Source organism: Phragmites australis, chromosome 1, assembly GCF_958298935.1.
Source record: "Phragmites australis chromosome 1, lpPhrAust1.1, whole genome shotgun sequence".
Taxonomy (NCBI): Eukaryota; Viridiplantae; Streptophyta; class Magnoliopsida; order Poales; family Poaceae; genus Phragmites; species Phragmites australis.
The window spans coordinates 1,167,052-1,184,442 of record NC_084921.1 but is presented as its reverse complement, the minus strand read 5'-3'; the positions used below and the strand labels follow the sequence as shown (position 1 = coordinate 1,184,442).

At 40.6% G+C, this 17,391-nt stretch overlaps 2 protein-coding genes across 5 annotated transcripts; one reads left to right on the top strand and one right to left on the bottom strand.

Annotated features, from left to right (window-relative positions):
- Positions 1-4,432: 4,432 nt before the first annotated feature.
- LOC133908444 (protein GIGANTEA) lies at positions 4,433-13,615 on the top strand. 3 transcript variants are annotated; one of them, XM_062350674.1, is made up of 16 exons: positions 4,433-4,663; positions 6,015-6,171; positions 6,332-6,436; positions 6,540-6,617; positions 6,707-6,761; positions 6,848-6,990; positions 7,137-7,411; positions 7,871-7,929; positions 8,795-9,035; positions 9,105-9,255; positions 9,382-9,591; positions 10,461-12,017; positions 12,128-12,196; positions 12,364-12,582; positions 12,743-12,835; positions 12,945-13,615. In XM_062350674.1, the coding sequence occupies exons 3-16, from the start codon at positions 6,350-6,352 to the stop codon at positions 13,248-13,250; spliced, it is 3,543 nt and encodes a 1,180-aa protein (XP_062206658.1). In that variant the 5' UTR covers positions 4,433-4,663; positions 6,015-6,171; positions 6,332-6,349; the 3' UTR covers positions 13,251-13,615. The 3 variants fall into 3 exon arrangements, with proteins under 3 accessions (XP_062206658.1, XP_062206580.1, XP_062206500.1); XM_062350596.1 differs by lacking the exon at positions 6,015-6,171 and having other exon boundaries at positions 6,241-6,436; XM_062350516.1 differs by lacking the exon at positions 6,015-6,171 and having other exon boundaries at positions 4,435-4,663.
- An 878-nt stretch (positions 13,616-14,493) lies between these two features.
- LOC133908311 (uncharacterized) lies at positions 14,494-17,139 on the bottom strand. 2 transcript variants are annotated; one of them, XM_062350329.1, is made up of 4 exons: positions 16,807-17,139; positions 15,937-16,017; positions 14,932-15,299; positions 14,494-14,849 (listed from the first exon to the last, which is right to left on the bottom strand). In XM_062350329.1, exons 1-3 carry the CDS (start codon positions 16,960-16,962, stop codon positions 14,934-14,936), a joined length of 603 nt encoding a protein of 200 aa, XP_062206313.1. In that variant the 5' UTR covers positions 16,963-17,139; the 3' UTR covers positions 14,494-14,849; positions 14,932-14,933. The 2 variants fall into 2 exon arrangements, with proteins under 2 accessions (XP_062206313.1, XP_062206384.1); XM_062350400.1 differs by having other exon boundaries at positions 14,494-14,830.
- Between the last annotated feature and the right edge of the window lie 252 nt (positions 17,140-17,391).

Sequence of the window (17,391 nt, the reverse complement as noted above, 5' to 3'; positions counted from 1 at the left end):
AACCATTCAAGCATATAGCTTCATTTGAATAGATTGTGACTTTAAAGCTTCTGACTAACTAAGAAAATGATGGTGATGTTAAATTTTGATAGTTAGTGTTTTTCAATAAATTTTTAGCTTCTCGGTATATCAAAAGTTAGAAAAGTTTCTTTTAATCTATTTCTCATCTTTTAGTTTATTTTAACTATAACTGATTTCTTAGACAGCCAAAAGATAGAAAAACAGAGACAAAAACCAACCCATTAAATAGGTTGTGACTTTTTCAAAAGAAAAAAAACCAATCCAACCGGGACTATGTCAAGTACCGCTGCCGCACTTGCGCGACATCTTCACTCCAATGTTCCATCAAGCTGCAAAGGTGATCCGACTAACACTAAGCATGTTTTGTTTAAATTAATCGTACTGGGGCTCCGGTGAAATTAACATCCACCCAAATAATGGAACTCTCTAGGCTACTCCGTACAATCCAAGGCCAGCTCACCGACTGTTTTCACCTTTGCCGCACGAGTCCACGGGTTACGCACACTGGCTGGGCCCACCGTCCGACAGTGGCCACCTGGGCCACCCTCTCTTCGACACGTATACCGGGCCCACATCACCGGACGTCGCCATCGTGTTAGTGCCCACTACAATGTCAACTGGGGACTCGTGGACGCCTATGGGCCGCTCAGTGCTGATCGGACGATCCTTGTGAACGCAATTTGGGGAAGCAAGTCCACGCGCGAATCTCGTTAGGTGGTAACCCAACTTATGGTTCTAGATACTTCTTAAGCAGAAGGTGCCTTGGATCTTTGACTTCAGATGCTTGCCGTGCATACCGCGGCCTTAGGCTCTGTTTGTATATTGTAGTTTTTAAAAGCTAAGGTACCGAGGAATCCGAGTCATACAACACTACGGTTTAAAAAAATATCTCAGGTGGAGTTTTTAAAATTCTAAAAGACTACAGGTTTAGCAATACTATGGTTTCCAAGAGTATGAGATTTGTTACATCAAACATCTTGTAGTTTTCTAAAATCAAAGTATTTTGTAAAACCATTGTATTTCATCGATATAAAAATAATTTATATCCAAACAAAACCTTAACATATATTCCTTTCAGTCATAGATGCGTGTTGTTTTAAATTATACATGGTTCTCACTGCATAATTTTGACCACTATTTTCTATCAAAATATATTTATTAAATCTACTAAATTTGTGATGTTATGAAAGCTTTTTTTCAAAACAAATCTACACATATGGTTTTAGAGTTTTTAAACTAAATATTTTAAAAACTATTATTAGTTCAAGTTTTAAAAATTTGATCGAATCTCTTTCAAAACGACATATATTTATAATTAGAGGAGTAGATAAGTTGGTGTGTATGTTCCTCTTTTTTCCCTTATGAAAACCTAGAGTAATCAGCACTACTGTCTTGTAGCTTTGCAAACGGGTAGAGCAAAAAAGAATAACAACAACATGGATTCTGCTGATAATAACCATCTCTATGTTAAACTTGGTAGCTTGCTGCTGTGGCTTGTGCCAAATGCTCTGAAATTTCCGAAGCTAATAAAACTCTGCATCTTCTGCGATTTTTTTGGATGAATTAGCTTCCATTCCGTTCTCAATTTCGAAGCACATAATACTAGGTGGCAGATTAATGGTTGATTTAGCCGTTCAAGTACATTACAAGGAATACATGCTAATTGATCATGTTAGACCATCTCCAACAGAGATAATATTTTTGCCTTTTCGAGTGTTATAGTAGAATAAGGTTCAATCTCAGCCAGTAAATCATCTCCAACAGAGACTGCAAATCGTATTTTCCTTTGTTACAGTAAAACGGGATGGTGAGGGACACGGCAAATTTGCAGCCAAAAAACGGCTCCCGTAACACTATTCATAGTGTATGCGTGTGGGTTCGGGAGAGAAGGAGAGTAATAGAAGGTAGGAAATATAATGTCTGTTGGAGATGAAAAAAATATGAGATACTGTAATAGTGATAGGAGATGCTATAATAATATTACAGTAGATGGATTTTTAGAGTTTCTGTTGAAGATGATCTTATGACATGCAACTACACAACCCATCTCTTATATATAGCACTAGTTCTTTTTTATAATGTTATGACATGCATCTACACAGACCATCTCTTATATATAACACTACATTGATCGAGCTTAACTCAATACATATGTATGTGCTTCCATGTAGGTTCCTATGTTGTTGTTTAATTAAAGAGAAAATCTACGATTTATCATCGAATAACTACTGATTCTACAATCCACCATCAAATAAATTCTATTTACTTCTATACCATCGAATAAATGTTTCAGTTCCTTATATGCCATCGGTTTCCGATACTACCCTCCGCTGTACTGTTGAACAGTCTGAACAGTATCTGAGAATAAAAAAAGTCACAAAAAATATGTCGATTTTTGTGCACGCTCTATAATTCATAATCAACCCATTTTAATTGTATTCACCTAAAAATACTGTATAAAATTCAAACTAAAATTCTTCAAAATGTACTACTTTTGTAACTTCTTGTAATTTTTAAGCCTCATAAAAATTTACAAAAAATCTGAGAAAATTTACTAATATTCCTCTAATGTGATGTAATAATTTCTAAAATTATCTCCCGCGGTGAAAAAATTAGTTCTTTGTAATACACAGTATTACAAAAGTAGCTCATTTTGGGAAATTTTAGTTTGAATTTTACACAGTATTTTTAGGTGAATACAGTTAAAATGGGTTGATTATGAATTATAGAGCGTGCACAAAAATCGACATATTTTTTGTGATTTTTTTATTCTCGGGTACTGTTTATGAACAGTATAGCGGAGGGCAGTATCGGAAGCCGATGGCATATAAGGAACTGAAACATTTATTCGATGGTATAGAAGTAAACATAATTTATTCGATGACGGATTATAGAATCAGTAGTTATTCGATGGCGAATCGTAGATTTTCTCTTAATTAAAAATATTGGTACCCTGCCTTACATTTTTTTCTTAATGGTGTATTGTCGACGGGAGCGAATTTCAGGAGAGGCTCGTGAGCGTATAACATCATGTTTATATTCTTGTTTTTAGTGGATTTCAATTGACTTATTTTTTTTTTCATGAAGTTGCAAATGCCCGTGACCGCTATGCTCTGCTTAATTTTTGGGTTGGGTTCGCCCATGCTTGTCAAAGCTAGTTTTACTGTTAAGCTTAACTTTTCTTGCCTCTTAATCTCTTATTACATGTGAAGCAAATATAACTTCCATGGATAGGTCCATCAGCCCATTGCATTTCCCATACAATGTAACCACCATGCTGCAAATAAAAGCAAGAAGATACAAACAACCAGGTCATGCTTTTCTCAAACCTAGGCCTAATCACAGAGATTTAGGTGCAATTAGACAAGGTAGGGTCCACCATGATAGTGGACGAATAAAAAAACGTAATGGACGCATCGCACCACCGTCCAGTTATCTCCACTCGTCATCTACAATGGTCCAACCTGCCGCCCCCTGACGTCACCCGCCATTCTAGCCGGGTAAAGAAGAGAGGATGTCAAACACGCATCTCATTGCAGCCGTCTGATGGGTACCTCCACTCATCCAACGGCGAACGGCCTAACAAGTCACTTCTCACGTTGTCTTAGTTGTCATTAGCAATAATTCTAATGAGGTCATTTTCTTTTGCTCGTTCACCCTTCACAGAACGCCATATGTTGTTTGCCTCAGTAATGATTGCTCACAATTTAGTATGTAGCACCCTGCATGGTAATTTGAATGTCCAAAAAATAACACCAATCAACACCCCTTTGCGGTTGAAATTGAATCTGACAATATTAATATGTTTAGGACAACATGAATCTATTTCTGTGTGTTATTTTTTTCTTCTCAAATCGATGGATTTGATAAATACTTAGGTATATTTTTCTCATTTTTTTCTATAGAATAGGATAAGCCAGTTTCTATTTAAAAACATGAGTGATTAGATGCTTAGATTGAAATATTTTGGAGACAGAATATCTTTCTAAATTCAAGAGATATATAGACACCTATTTTGGGTCTATACAACCTCTCCAGCAAAAATCCTTACCAAATATTTTAAAGCAAATATTAAAACGACATCAACAATATTACAATTATATTAGTTGAAATTGGCAATGCAATCACACTGTCCAAGCGCTGAAGGCATGGAAGCACCAAACACAGGGTTCATTTCGTAATTTCCTCACATTTGGAGGTCCAAAACGCAAATCCATGGGCATGCCATGGTGTATGGCATGGGCATGCATCCATGCCGTGCCGCCCCCGAAAATATCAAGGCCATGTCAGCAGTGCCAGGAGCCGATCCCCCAGCACTCGAATAAGTATCTCTTTCCCCGCACCCACGCCGCACCCACCTCCCACAAACCTCACCGACGAGCGGGCCCCAACACTTACGTGTCCACCTGTCGGTGACCCAAGTGGTCCGCGTGGGCCTCCACTCGTGCCCCGCGGGTGAAATAACGCGGCCGCATCACCACCACCCCCGGAGCATCGCGAAAAGATCTTTATCTCGCCTCTCCTCACTCCTCGCCGTTTCTCTCTCCTCCCTTCCGCCTCATCCGCCGCCCGCCGCGAAAAGCCCGCGCTGAAGGCGCCGGCTAGCCGTGGAGAGCCTCGGATTAGAGCGCGCCCGGTCGAGGTAATGCTCCTGATTTTTTTTTCCAGATTTTCCTGCGCGGGTTTCGTGTTTTTCGCGCTGTATTTAGTGTTTAATTCCTTTTCCCCCCGCTGTTTTACGGTCTTTCTGTTCGCGGTTACTGGTGCGAACTTGTCGGGAGTTGTGGACAATTTTTAGGTAAGGTGGTTGGCGGGGTTATGATGGTAGATTTGCTGGAGATGCTGAGGATTGGACGGGGAAGAGTTAAAATTTTGTCGACGAGTTTGAGCTGATTGTTATTACCATATTTTAGTAATCTCGGGAGGGTCGACGCTTGTCGGATGCATTTCACTATGATCTTTTGATGGTTTTACTTGGCTATTAGCGAGGTAGCTACGGAATCATTTGTATAGCAGAAGATGGTGTCTACTTGTTATTCTTAGCAGAAACACGGTACACTCGAATTACCGAAATAATACATCTAAACCGTCTTTTGAACTAAACAAGAGCATACTGATCTATTGTTTGTCTTTCCGATCTATTTATGTTGATTTGATTTGTTTGGTCTTAGAGAAAATGTGATGCTGCAACAATTCGTTGTGGTTTGGAATTATGAACCGTCAGAATTACTACCCAAGCATTTGTACTTTTAGAAGTTACATGTTCCAGTTCCTATACGTCTAAATTGGTCATTAGCCCCCCTCCCTACTTTTATTTCACGTCCCTGAAGTCCAATTGGTCATCCTATTCCTTTGAAAAATTATTCTCTATTACAGGGGCACAAATGATAAGTCCAATTTAAGTTGACATACCACGTCCACCATAGCCAATGAGTTCGCAAAAAGCAGCGTCTTCGCTGACGGATTTTGATGTACCAAAACCTGCACGAACAATTACCAAAAGTATAGAACGTTGATGTCAATTTCTCCATGAATATTGAAACATAGATATTTTTATCAATTCGTTTTAATGTTTTTGTGATCCAGAATTGTAGATTAAGAGACCATTTTTGGATTGTAGTGCTGCAATGTTGGACCAGATAGTAAAGTGGTTTTTAAAATAAGTTACCGTCTAATTAATCTATAAGTAGTAAAGGAAAAGTGCCTTGTGCCCTTTTGGAAACAGGCCAAACAGAATCATAGAATTACAAATATCCAAAGAAACTATCAAGTGATATTTCTGTGATTTTTTTAGAATTCTGAAAAATCTTGCTCTGTTTACCTTGATATGTTTTTATACAATGCTTATATTATTATGTATTTGATGGATTGCATGTTGATATACAAAGGGTTTTACCAATTGATCTGTTAGCTCCCCATCATTTGCTGTTTCAACGTTAGTTTAAATGATATATCATCCTTTCCCCTTCTTTTTGCTATGTCTTGCAATGCAGAGACTTTAAAGCACCTATGTTTGGGATTGGTTGATATGATCCTTGGTCACGTTGGGGGATGTCCCCCTCCGTGGGGGGGGGGGGGGAGGTGTCATTGAATAAGGTGGCAGTACTGTTAGGCGAACTTGTGTCTTACTGAAGGTTTCTTGGTTTCAAGGCAAGTAGCTTACTAAGATTAGGATTTTGGTGGCATAGATGGATGAACTGACTGGCTACTTCAATGCAGTGTTGATAACAGGCGCTCTAATTGCTTATTGGAGCAGTTTGTCTAGTTTCTTTCTTTCTCTTTGAGAGTCTCTCTCTGGTTTCTTGGGCAGGCTCTTGAGCTACCAAGTATGTCAGCCTCAAATGAGAAGTGGATTGATGGGCTTCAGTTCTCATCACTGTTCTGGCCCCCACCGCATGATGTGCAACAGAAGCAGGTATGTATCTTTGCTTGTTGATTTTTTTTTTTTATATATGCTATAATTTTCAAGATACCTGAAGTGAATTGCGCACATCTTTGGTTCAATTTCCTGTTTGAAGGCACAAATTTTGGCATATGTTGAGTACTTTGGCCAGTTTACAGCTGACAGCGAGCAATTCCCTGAAGATGTAGCGCAGGTACTGTATCTCTTACAATAGTTTAGTTTGTTTTGGGCCTGTGGTAACATGTGTATCAAATTGGCTAATTTTTTTAACCCTTTGTGCAGCTCATTCAAAGTTGCTATCCATCAAAAGAAAAACGCTTGGTAGATGAAGTATTGGGTAATGCAATTTTCTGATAGCCTTATGTTATGCATCAGAAAATTCAATAAAGAATCTAACATATTACTCTTCCTTGCATTGCACAGCAACTTTTGTCCTTCATCATCCCGAGCATGGTCATGCAGTTGTACATCCGATTCTTTCACGTATCATAGATGGGACCCTGTGCTATGACAGGCATGGTTCCCCATTCAGCTCCTTCATCTCTTTATTTAGTCAGACTTCTGAGGTTAGGCCCCTATTATCTTGGTTAGTTGTTTGTTCTTTTCTGTCTTGACAAGATTTATCTACTTTATATTTCAATATCATTTTCAGTTATCCTGGTTAGCGCTGGCAGAAGTACTGTTTGCTCATAAAACTTATTTTTGACTGCAGAAAGAGTACTCGGAGCAATGGGCCTTGGCCTGTGGAGAAATTCTTAGAGTTCTAACTCACTACAATAGGCCAATATTCAAAGTTGAGCGCCAAAATAGTGAAGCTGAATGCAGGCACACGTCTGATGAGGCTACATCAAGTGATTCCTCAGAGAAGAAATCTAACAATTCTCCAGGAAATGAATCTGACCGGAAGCCATTACGGCCACTCTCTTTTTGGATCACGGACATATTGCTAGCCGCACCTTTGGGTATTAGAAGTGACTATTTTAGATGGTGAGGCATATCAGTATTTGAGTTATTTTCCCTGCTATTGACTGAAATCTCGTTTCTTACAAAATGTAAGCTTGACTCTGTGGTTATATAATAAGAAGGAATATCATGCATAATGTGAATGAGGAACACAGAAAAAAGTATAATATGTGAGGGAAAAGAATAGAAAGAACAAACTGTTAGCTAAGATGAGACAGGTGTAAGGGAAGGAACGTATAATCCTGTAAAAACTGCAAGCATGTCTCTGGTTCTCTCAATGCAAGCTACCACTATAAGACGGGGGGGGGGGGCACAGATTTTTGAAATATATGCGTACTGTGATGAAGCATGCTAATGATAGTGTTTGACTCTTTGTACACTGCTGTTGCAATGTTTTTCAGCCTGTTGGAATATATGAATTCACTTCTACTCTGTAATAGAGACTGATTACTCTCAACGCATATATAACTGGAAAATATGCAGGTGTGGTGGAGTTATGGGAAAATATGCTGCTGGTGGAGAATTGAAGCCTCCAACAACTGGTTGGTAAAATCGACAACCAAATGTTCATCCTGGAAATTAAATGTTTCATTTTCCTTTATGTTGAGATAGCATATATAACTGGAAATTCCAGATCATATAGAAGAACTGTTTTATTCTAAAATCCCACTGGGAAACTGAACAAATAAACTATAGTAGTATAGCCGGAAATCAATTGTATGGCCAGAGTGGATACGCTATAGCATTTGGTGGTAGAATGCATGAGCTTCGGGAAATTCCGACACAGTCTCTTTGAAACATCTTGAATTAGAAGTAAAGCCTTGTATTGCAAGCTCCTAACGGTAAACACTTTGGCTGAACAGAACCCTTTTGCAGTTTCTATAAGGGTACTACTGGCGAACTAAAAATTATAACTTGGATCATTGGGAAGATATGTATGCCTACTAATTCATTTTGCAGTTACCATTTATGGATCATATTGATCAGATAAGAGCAACCATGTCACAGTTGTTTATTTTTTATGCTAGTTACAAACACGTCCGTTGAGGTTTTCCCTCCTACCCTAAGTGGGAGGGTGGTGGAAACAAAAGTGATAATTCTCTTTTTGCATATCTCAGAAGTTTTATTACAATAGCTGTCCCTTAATCAATAATATTGATCCTTTTACTGCATATGCATTAAGGACTGGAGGTTTTTGTGAAAATTTCTATGCTTCAATAATTCGCTAACAAAATACGTGGACATTCTGATCTAGTTTATTGCTTCCATTTTACGGCACTGTGAACATGAGCTTTATGAGTGACTTATCCTACTCTCAATGTGTGGGGCACATTTTGTTTTTACAACTGATTCTAATGCTTATTACATACACAAAAAAGTTAAGTAACACATGTCTGGGTGATTTAGCTTTCAGTCGAGGATCTGGGAAGCACCCACAACTTATGCCATCCACCCCCAGATGGGCTGTTGCCAATGGAGCTGGAGTTATATTAAGTGTCTGTGATGAGGAGGTAGCTCGTTATGAGACAGCCAATTTAACTGCAGCAGCTGTTCCTGCACTGCTGCTACCTCCACCTACAACACCCTTGGATGAGCATTTGGTTGCTGGTCTGCCCCCTCTTGAACCATATGCTCGCTTATTCCATAGGTAAGCTCAGCTATTTTTACACGAAATCTACTCCCCAGATAATTTCTTAGCGTATTATTCTCCTGTCAGATACTATGCAATTGCTACGCCAAGTGCTACACAGAGGTTGCTTTTCGGTCTTCTCGAAGCGCCACCATCATGGGCTCCAGATGCACTTGATGCAGCAGTACAACTTGTTGAACTCCTTAGAGCAGCTGAAGATTATGCTACCGGCATGCGGGTATGACATTTCACATACTATTATTTGAGGGAAAAAATGTTGAGTTACCTCACGTTGCGAAAACTGCTCAACCAGCATCTTTTGGGTTTGAATCTTCATTAACTGTGATAACTTTATTTATCTTAGCTTCCAAAGAACTGGATGCATCTACATTTCTTGCGTGCGATTGGTACGGCAATGTCAATGAGAGCTGGTATTGCTGCTGATACAGCTGCTGCTCTGCTTTTCCGTATACTCTCTCAACCAACGTTGCTTTTTCCACCACTGAGACATGCTGAAGGAGTCGAAGTACATCATGAACCACTGGGTGGCTATGTGTCATCATATAAGAGGCAGGTATGCATCAGTTTCTGCATCTACCTGTGTTTCATTTCAAGAACTCATTTTCCTTTACTAAGTTTTCTTAAATATAGCAATATGATAATACTATACGTGCTAAAAGGCTGGCTAGTGAAAGCACAGTTATCCTTTTCTCAACCCAACATTTTCTAGCCTGTCATCAAAGCTATGATGCACCATTACATGGTATGGTAAAACGGTATCTTCTCAAAGTCACCGATATGGTGATACATATGCATTTAAAAAATCAATAAACTATGAATATTGAATATAGTTTATAGTTGCAGTCTAAGACTTAATTTCCATCACCCCAACCTCGCAGCTAAACAACCACGAGGTATGTAGCATAGCAACATAAAAAAATAAGGTACATAAGACATACATGAGACATAAGTTCATGGCATAGGACTGTTTGTGAATGGTAAAGAATGGAAGGGTATTTGCTAGGGTTTTTTTTACAAGGTTAGATGGATTGGATTAGTAATGGGCTGAGAATTTGTTTGAGGTATTTGGGCTGGGCAGTATTGATGCATCACACAGTATTGGGAAGTATCAGAGCCATATTGCTAAGTTCAGGACACCAGGTATACTTACCATCAAGCTAAGTTGACATGTTACATTTGCTCAGCTAAAACATGCAATGGATAAATCAAAACGTCTATATTTAATTTGTGTATTCGAAAATAGAAAAAACATAACATTTATACTTGCTGCTATGATACGCTCCTATCAGTTGATTTAACCTTTTGTAATATTCAATTAACATTAATACTATCACAACCGGAAGTTGGAAATAAGCTTCCTTTTGACTTGTTTCTGCCTTTTGTTCGCATCACTAATTGTCCTTCCTGTTCAACTGCTCGAAGTTGGAAGTTCCTGCATCTGAAGCCACTATTGATGCCACGGCACAAGGCATTGCTTCCATGCTGTGCGCTCATGGCCCTGATGTTGAGTGGAGAATATGTACCATCTGGGAAGCTGCCTATGGTTTGCTACCTCTGAGTTCGTCAGCAGTTGATTTACCCGAAATTGTTGTAGCCGCTCCCCTTCAGCCACCTACACTGTCATGGAGCCTATACTTGCCATTATTAAAAGTATTTGAGTATCTACCTCGTGGAAGTCCATCTGAAGCATGCCTGATGAGGATATTTGTGGCAACAGTTGAAGCTATACTCAGAAGAACTTTTCCTACAGAAACCTCGGAACAATCCAGAAAACCAAAAAGTCAGTCAAAGAACCTTGCTGTTGCTGAACTCCGCACAATGATACATTCACTCTTTGTTGAATCCTGCGCCTCAATGGACCTTGCCTCCCGGTTGTTGTTTGTGGTATTAACTGTTTGCGTCAGTCATCAAGCTTTGCCTGGGGGCAGCAAAAGACCAACTGGTAGTGATAACCATTCCTCTGAGGAAATCAGTGAGGATGGAAGAAACAGATGTAAGAAGAAACAAGGACCTGTTGCTACATTTGACTCGTATGTTTTAGCCGCAGTTTGTGCCTTATCTTGTGAGCTTCAGCTGTTCCCTTTCATTTCCAAGAATGGAACACATTCAAATTCCAAGAACGGAACACATTCAAATTCCAAGAACGGAACACATTCAAATTCCAAGAATGGAACACATTCAAATTTAAAGGACTCTATAAAGATTATCATACCTGGAAAAACCAATGGGATAAGTAATGAGCTGCACAATAGCATCAGCTCAGCAATTCTTCATACTCGCAGAATACTTGGCATATTGGAAGCTCTTTTCTCCTTGAAGCCATCATCAGTTGGTACCTCATGGAGCTATAGTTCAAATGAAATAGTTGCAGCAGCTATGGTTGCTGCTCACGTTTCTGAGTTATTTCGTCGGTCCAGGCCGTGCCTAAATGCACTCTCTGCACTGAAGAAATGCAAGTGGGATGCCGAGATTTCAAACAGGGCATCATCCCTTTACCATTTGATTGACTTGCATGGTAAAACAGTGTCCTCCATTGTGAACAAAGCTGAGCCTCTTGAAGTTCACCTGACCCTTGCACCAGTAAAGAAGGATGATCAACACCACAGAGAGGAAAACAATAGCAGCTCATTGGATTGTGGCAAGATGGAAAACGAGAATGCTTCAACCTCCCATAAGAAAAACGGATCTGCAAGACCACTCTTGAAATGTGCAGATGAGGTTCTACTAAATGGTGATGTTGCAAGTACATCTGGAAAAGCTATTGCAAGTTTACAAGTGGAAGCATCTGATTTGGCAAACTTCCTTACCATGGATCGGAATGGTGGTTACCGAGGTTCTCAAACTCTCCTAAGGTCTGTTTTGTCAGAGAAACAAGAGCTATGCTTCTCTGTTGTCTCGTTGCTCTGGCAGAAGCTCATTGCATCTCCTGAAATGCAGATGTCTGCAGAAAGTACATCAGCTCACCAAGGTTGGAGAAAGGTATGATTGCGTGTGCTTATAGGCATTACTGAGTGATGCTATGAAGACTTCAGTATTATGTTATTAGCATTCTTATGAATTAATGACATGGTTTGTTTTGTTATGTGTAGGTTGTAGATGCGCTTTGTGATGTCGTTTCAGCCTCACCGGCCAAGGCTTCGACTGCCATTGTTCTCCAGGTCAAGATATTTTTAGATTCACATATTGGTTGCTATTAAATCAGTTCAGATTTTGGCTTGTTTTTTCTTGATCAATTTATTTGAAAACAGGCATTTTGACTGTGTTACCTACATGAAGATGCACCCATTTCTTCAGTCATTTTGCCTGATGCTTGTATGTTTTGCAGGCAGAAAAAGACTTGCAGCCTTGGATCGCTCGAGATGATGAGCAAGGTCAGAAGATGTGGAGAGTCAACCAGCGAATAGTGAAGCTGATTGCTGAGCTTATGAGAAACCATGATAGCCCAGAAGCACTGGTAATTCTTGCTAGTTCTTCAGACCTACTACTTCGGGCTACTGATGGAATACTCGTTGATGGTGAAGCTTGTACTTTGCCGCAACTAGAGGTGACGTCTTCATTCACCAGATTTTTCATAGAATACCAGTAACAATAGTTTTTTTTCTTCCGTTGTGCTGCCATTAAACAGAATCAACTAGTTTCATGCTCCACAAACTCACACGTTATTAATGCTCGCTGACTATCACTCGTCTTGTGGATACGCACAGCTTCTTGAAGTGACCGCTAGAGCAGTTCATCTCATTATCAAATGGGGAGACTCAGGTGTAGCAGTTGCTGATGGCCTCTCTAATCTGCTGAAGGCATGCCCACTTCTCTGATCACCCTCCCAATCATCAGAAACACACTCATGCATCCTTCACGCTAATGCATGCTGACTAATTATGCATGTTAACTGAATATGATTTGCAGTGCCGTCTATCAACTACCATCCGCTGCCTCTCGCACCCTAGTGCACATGTGCGCGCGCTCAGCATGTCCGTCCTTCGCGACATCTTGAACAATGGACCCACAAACTCCAGCACGAGCAGTCAAGGAGAACACCGGAATGGCATGCAGAGCACGTCCTACCAGTGCCTTGCAGCTAGCATCATCAACTGGCAAGCGGACGTCGAGAGGTGCATAGAGTGGGAAGCCCACAGCCGCCGCGCCACCGGGCTGACGCTCGCCTTCCTCGGCACGGCTGCAAAGGAACTCGGCTGCCCCCTCCCTTGTTGACAAGGCCATCTCCGAAACTGACATCGGCGGCACTTGACGGTCAGTGCAAGCAGTTGCTGCAGGGTCAGTGAATAGGATGCTAATCCCTTGCTGAAAGGATGACTTGCCGACCCCCATGATGTGATTTTATACTGATATTATGTAGTGTTCCAAAGCATACGGGGCTTGCTCCCTTGACGCGGATTAATTTCAATCTGACGTTAGATGCTCGAGCTTATGTAATTGCTTGTTGTGTAACTTGTTTCAATGTGGTAACTGAAGAAGCAGACACTTCCTTTGTATTTCTTTGTACTCCTATGAACAGTAAACACGAGCGAGGACACGCCTATAAACATATCCACGCAGCGTTCGGTCGCAAACAAACAGACACATGAGCTGCCCTGTTGTGCTTTTGCCTATTATTATTCATTCAATGATGGCAATTGTCCGATTATGCGACACTGGTTCTGTATACTTCTTCCGTTTCGTAATTTTTATCCATGATTTTGAAAGTATCTTTTTAAATTGTTTATCTATTGTGATAACTAAGAATGCTTTATGATTCATTTTTCTGCTATGTCCTTAAATGTATGCATGTATTTACTCTAACGCTGATAAGTTATTTGCTCTTATTCTTGTATTAATCAGAGGTAGCATAGTCATCTCTATGTATTTTTTCACTCAGTACTTTTTAGTTTCTACGTAATAGTAGATGTGAACAAATATTACGAAACAGAGGGAGTAGTTCCCGATAAAATTCAGATTGCTCTGTATTAATTACAAACCTTCCCGAATTAAAAGACGTAACAACACCAGATGACTGAGCGGATATAGATCGTGGCGTATATGTACTTCGTGTCATGTAATGATGTTACATTAGAGGACACTGCAGCACGATTTTGACAACATAAGAAGGCATGAAAAGATACGGAGCACATGAAATGCCTTCGGGCCAATGACGTGCATTCTGAATTATCATTATGCGTTATAAGAGTATACTCGGGCTTATCAAAATTGCAGCTCCGAGTAACATGTCAGAAAATCCCCAAAAGTCTGCCTACTATCTTGATATTTTGCTCTGACACGAGAATCATGCAACAACAATTCATAAGTTCATTTCCACTATATGCTTTGTGAATTTTCTAAGCAAGCCTATTCTAACTTTCTTGGTAAGTATTCACAAAAAGTATGCTGGGACTTCTACATTTAGATGTCTCCTAAAAAATTATACGATACTTTCTGGTAAAATTTATGGAGAAAAGAATGATGAAACAGTGCTACTGCGAAAACACAGCTTTTATTGATACACATAGAACATACCAGTAAAATCATAAACATCTATATACCACCACAAACTCCTTGCTGGCCAGAGCATGGTTTTGCACTTGGTAAACAAAGAAATGAACCGAAAATAAACGCAGCAGTTCAACAAACCAGTATGCTGCTTCCAATCTTGCGATCAACATATTGACCCCCAGAAGAATGTTTCTGGCTGTCATGTATATGCTGTCAGGAAGGGCTGACGATGACTACAACTCTATATTGCAGAGTTTTGCACTGAGACACAGCTGATGGCAACCAGTCGTAGACGGGAAATGCATCTATCACCAATCGATGGGGCTTCTCCAGCCAATAAGCATCAGAACTTGAAAGCTTCAAAAGAGAGCAGATAGCAACTTCCAAGTTTTCATATGGTTCTCACCTTCAAGGGCCATCATGATGCATATCCATGGAGGGCTCATACGAATTGTAATGCATGCAGCCTTGACTTTGGGGAGAATAGTTGTTCCGAGCACCGTTTCCATCGGGCAATGAGTTGATGGGACTATATCCTGAAGACTGAATCAAATTATTCGACTGGAAATTTGTCCTTAAAGGGTTGGGGAGAGCATTTGAGATGCTTGCATTTCTTTGGTCAGTTTCTCCCATCCGGGAGTTAAGTGCAGCAGCTACATTCCCAAATGAGAAGGGGTTGCTTTGTACATTTGCAGAAGGAAAATTATATGGTGGGTGCAGACTTGGATGCTGCAGAGGTACTGGTGTGTCCTCTGTTCGGTGTGCAATCTCATTCTGCGTACAGAAGAGAAGCATCAAGGACTTGGACCATAGGCGGATATTGCCAAAGCAATAGAATAACAACAAAAGAAAAGGGATCAATTTCATCTTCTGAATCCTCTCAAGGCAAACCCGGTTTCAATGCCAACAATTTTAACATTTCACTTGACAAATCATAGCTTTCTGATGTATGGATATCTGGGTCTCACTATTAACCAGCATTGAACAAACATTTGACTATTATTTATAACGTCTTCATAGTTCACTCTCAGCAGCATTTTTGGCACTTAACAAGGCACAGTCAAATTCGAGCAAGCCATATTGTAGCGGATGTGCTCGAATCACATTTGTGCACATTATGGTTAATGATTATATTCCCTCCGACTTGGCAGACTCACATATTATAGTCTTGGGTAGTACTGTCTTGTGTGATTTGCATATTTCAGTTCTTCCAAGTTCAACTATTACATTCCTAGCATCATGCCATAAACATAAACCTAAAGAGAAAACAGGAGCAAAATAGTAATTCCCTAACGCATAAATACCAGCTTGGTCTTTAGTCCTTACAAAGGGGAGAAGGCATCAGCTTAATAAGTCAATATGGTTTATAAGCATTCAGAAAATTGGTGGAAGAAAAAGTTGTTCATATAACCTGCAAGTATGCAAGCGCATCCGCAACAGACACCTCTGAAGCTTGTTCATGCTGACTGGACAACCATCGATGTACATTCTCCTGCAAAACTCGAAGAAGAGGATCGATTAGTGAAAGCAAATTATTAATCAACAATCAGCGTTGTCACATCCAAGAATACAAAAGTATAACTTCCAACAACTTGCACTAATTTCCCACTACTTAACATAACACTCGAAGTCTCAAACAGAGACATACAGGACACCGCAAGATCTTTGCTGTTCCAAGTCAATTATCCTATAATTACGTCTAGACACCTTGTGCTCTTCAATCCTAACCCACTTCGAAAGAGAAATGTGTCACCAGTCTACCACATTTCCCCGAGACAGGCCACACCATCCAACCATATAGTGTCATCTTTTTAGGAAATATCAGGAAACAAAGTGCCATTTTACACCAAATACTTTGGGCAGCCAAATCGTCTCTGTATTGTCCAGAGATCACCAGAAAAAAATGGCGAGGGCAATGCACTCATAACACGTTGGTACTCAACAGTCTCCAAAGACCAAAAATATCCCGCTACAACTAGATGTTTCTTTGCAGAATAAGTGGAATTTGTTGTGTAAACTTCACTAGCAGGTAGATATTTCGCCAAAATTCCATCATCCCACCCTGAACTCTCCATTAAAAGTCTAAAACCCAGTAAACGCAACAAATTCTTCCATCCTACACCACCAGTAACTCCAAAGAACTCGAAGCAAGATCGCATCTCCTTCTAATCTCCGAGCAATCCGACCCAAGAACCCGGACCAAGATCGCAGCTTGCACGTGCAAGGCACGTCGTGCCCACCGATCGGAGGGGCCGTGCGGCGGGAGGAAAGGGGGACGAACCATGGTCCGGCGCTCGCCAGCGAGGAAGGATGCCTTCTGGTGCGCCACAGCCTGCGTGTACACCTGCGACAGCGCGTTCGCGGCACCCCGGAACGCCAGGTGCATCTCCTCCGCCTCGTCCTCCGGCCTCCGCTTCTTCCCCGCGCGCGCCGCCATCGGGGCCCCAGGAGAGCAGCCTCCAGGAAGCCCCCCCCCCCCCACCAGAGCCAGAGACGAGGCGACGCCGACGGCGAAGGAGAGAGGAAGAGGAGCAAGCGCGTGTGGGCGTGGCGATGATGTCGCAATGTGGTGGCGCTGGTCCACGCGAGCTCTGTGAACCGGGCGTTGGTGCACCTGCGGGAACAAAGTGGCGACGTGCGTTTGGGAAAGGTGGCCTTTTTCAAAATCTGTTTTTAAAAACTTACGTTAAAAAGTTATTTTAATTGATTTTTAATGTGGATGAATATATAATATATGTAATATCTTTTAAAACATTATCTTTTAAAAACAATAAAAGCTCATCAAAATCACTTTTGGCTTTTGGTAGTAATGATAATTTTTACTTCTCAAAAACTATTTACAAAAGGTTTAGCTTTCTGTTTTTGG

Bases quoted from the DNA above. Each gene is read 5' to 3' on its own strand.
- LOC133908444 (XM_062350596.1), top strand. From the start codon at position 6,350: ATGTCAGCCTCAAATGAGAAGTGGATTGATGGGCTTCAGTTCTCATCA. The intron at 9,036-9,104 runs GTAAGCTCAGCT...TTCTCCTGTCAG, and splicing joins TATGCTCGCTTATTCCATAG to ATACTATGCAATTGCTACGC. The intron at 12,197-12,363 runs GTCAAGATATTT...TATGTTTTGCAG, and splicing joins CGACTGCCATTGTTCTCCAG to GCAGAAAAAGACTTGCAGCC.
- LOC133908311 (XM_062350329.1), bottom strand. From the start codon at position 16,962: ATGGCGGCGCGCGCGGGGAAGAAGCGGAGGCCGGAGGACGAGGCGGAG. The intron at 16,018-16,806 runs GTTCGTCCCCCT...CGAGTTTTGCAG, and splicing joins CTGGCGAGCGCCGGACCATG to GAGAATGTACATCGATGGTT. The intron at 15,300-15,936 runs GTTATATGAACA...TTCTGTACGCAG, and splicing joins ATGCGCTTGCATACTTGCAG to AATGAGATTGCACACCGAAC.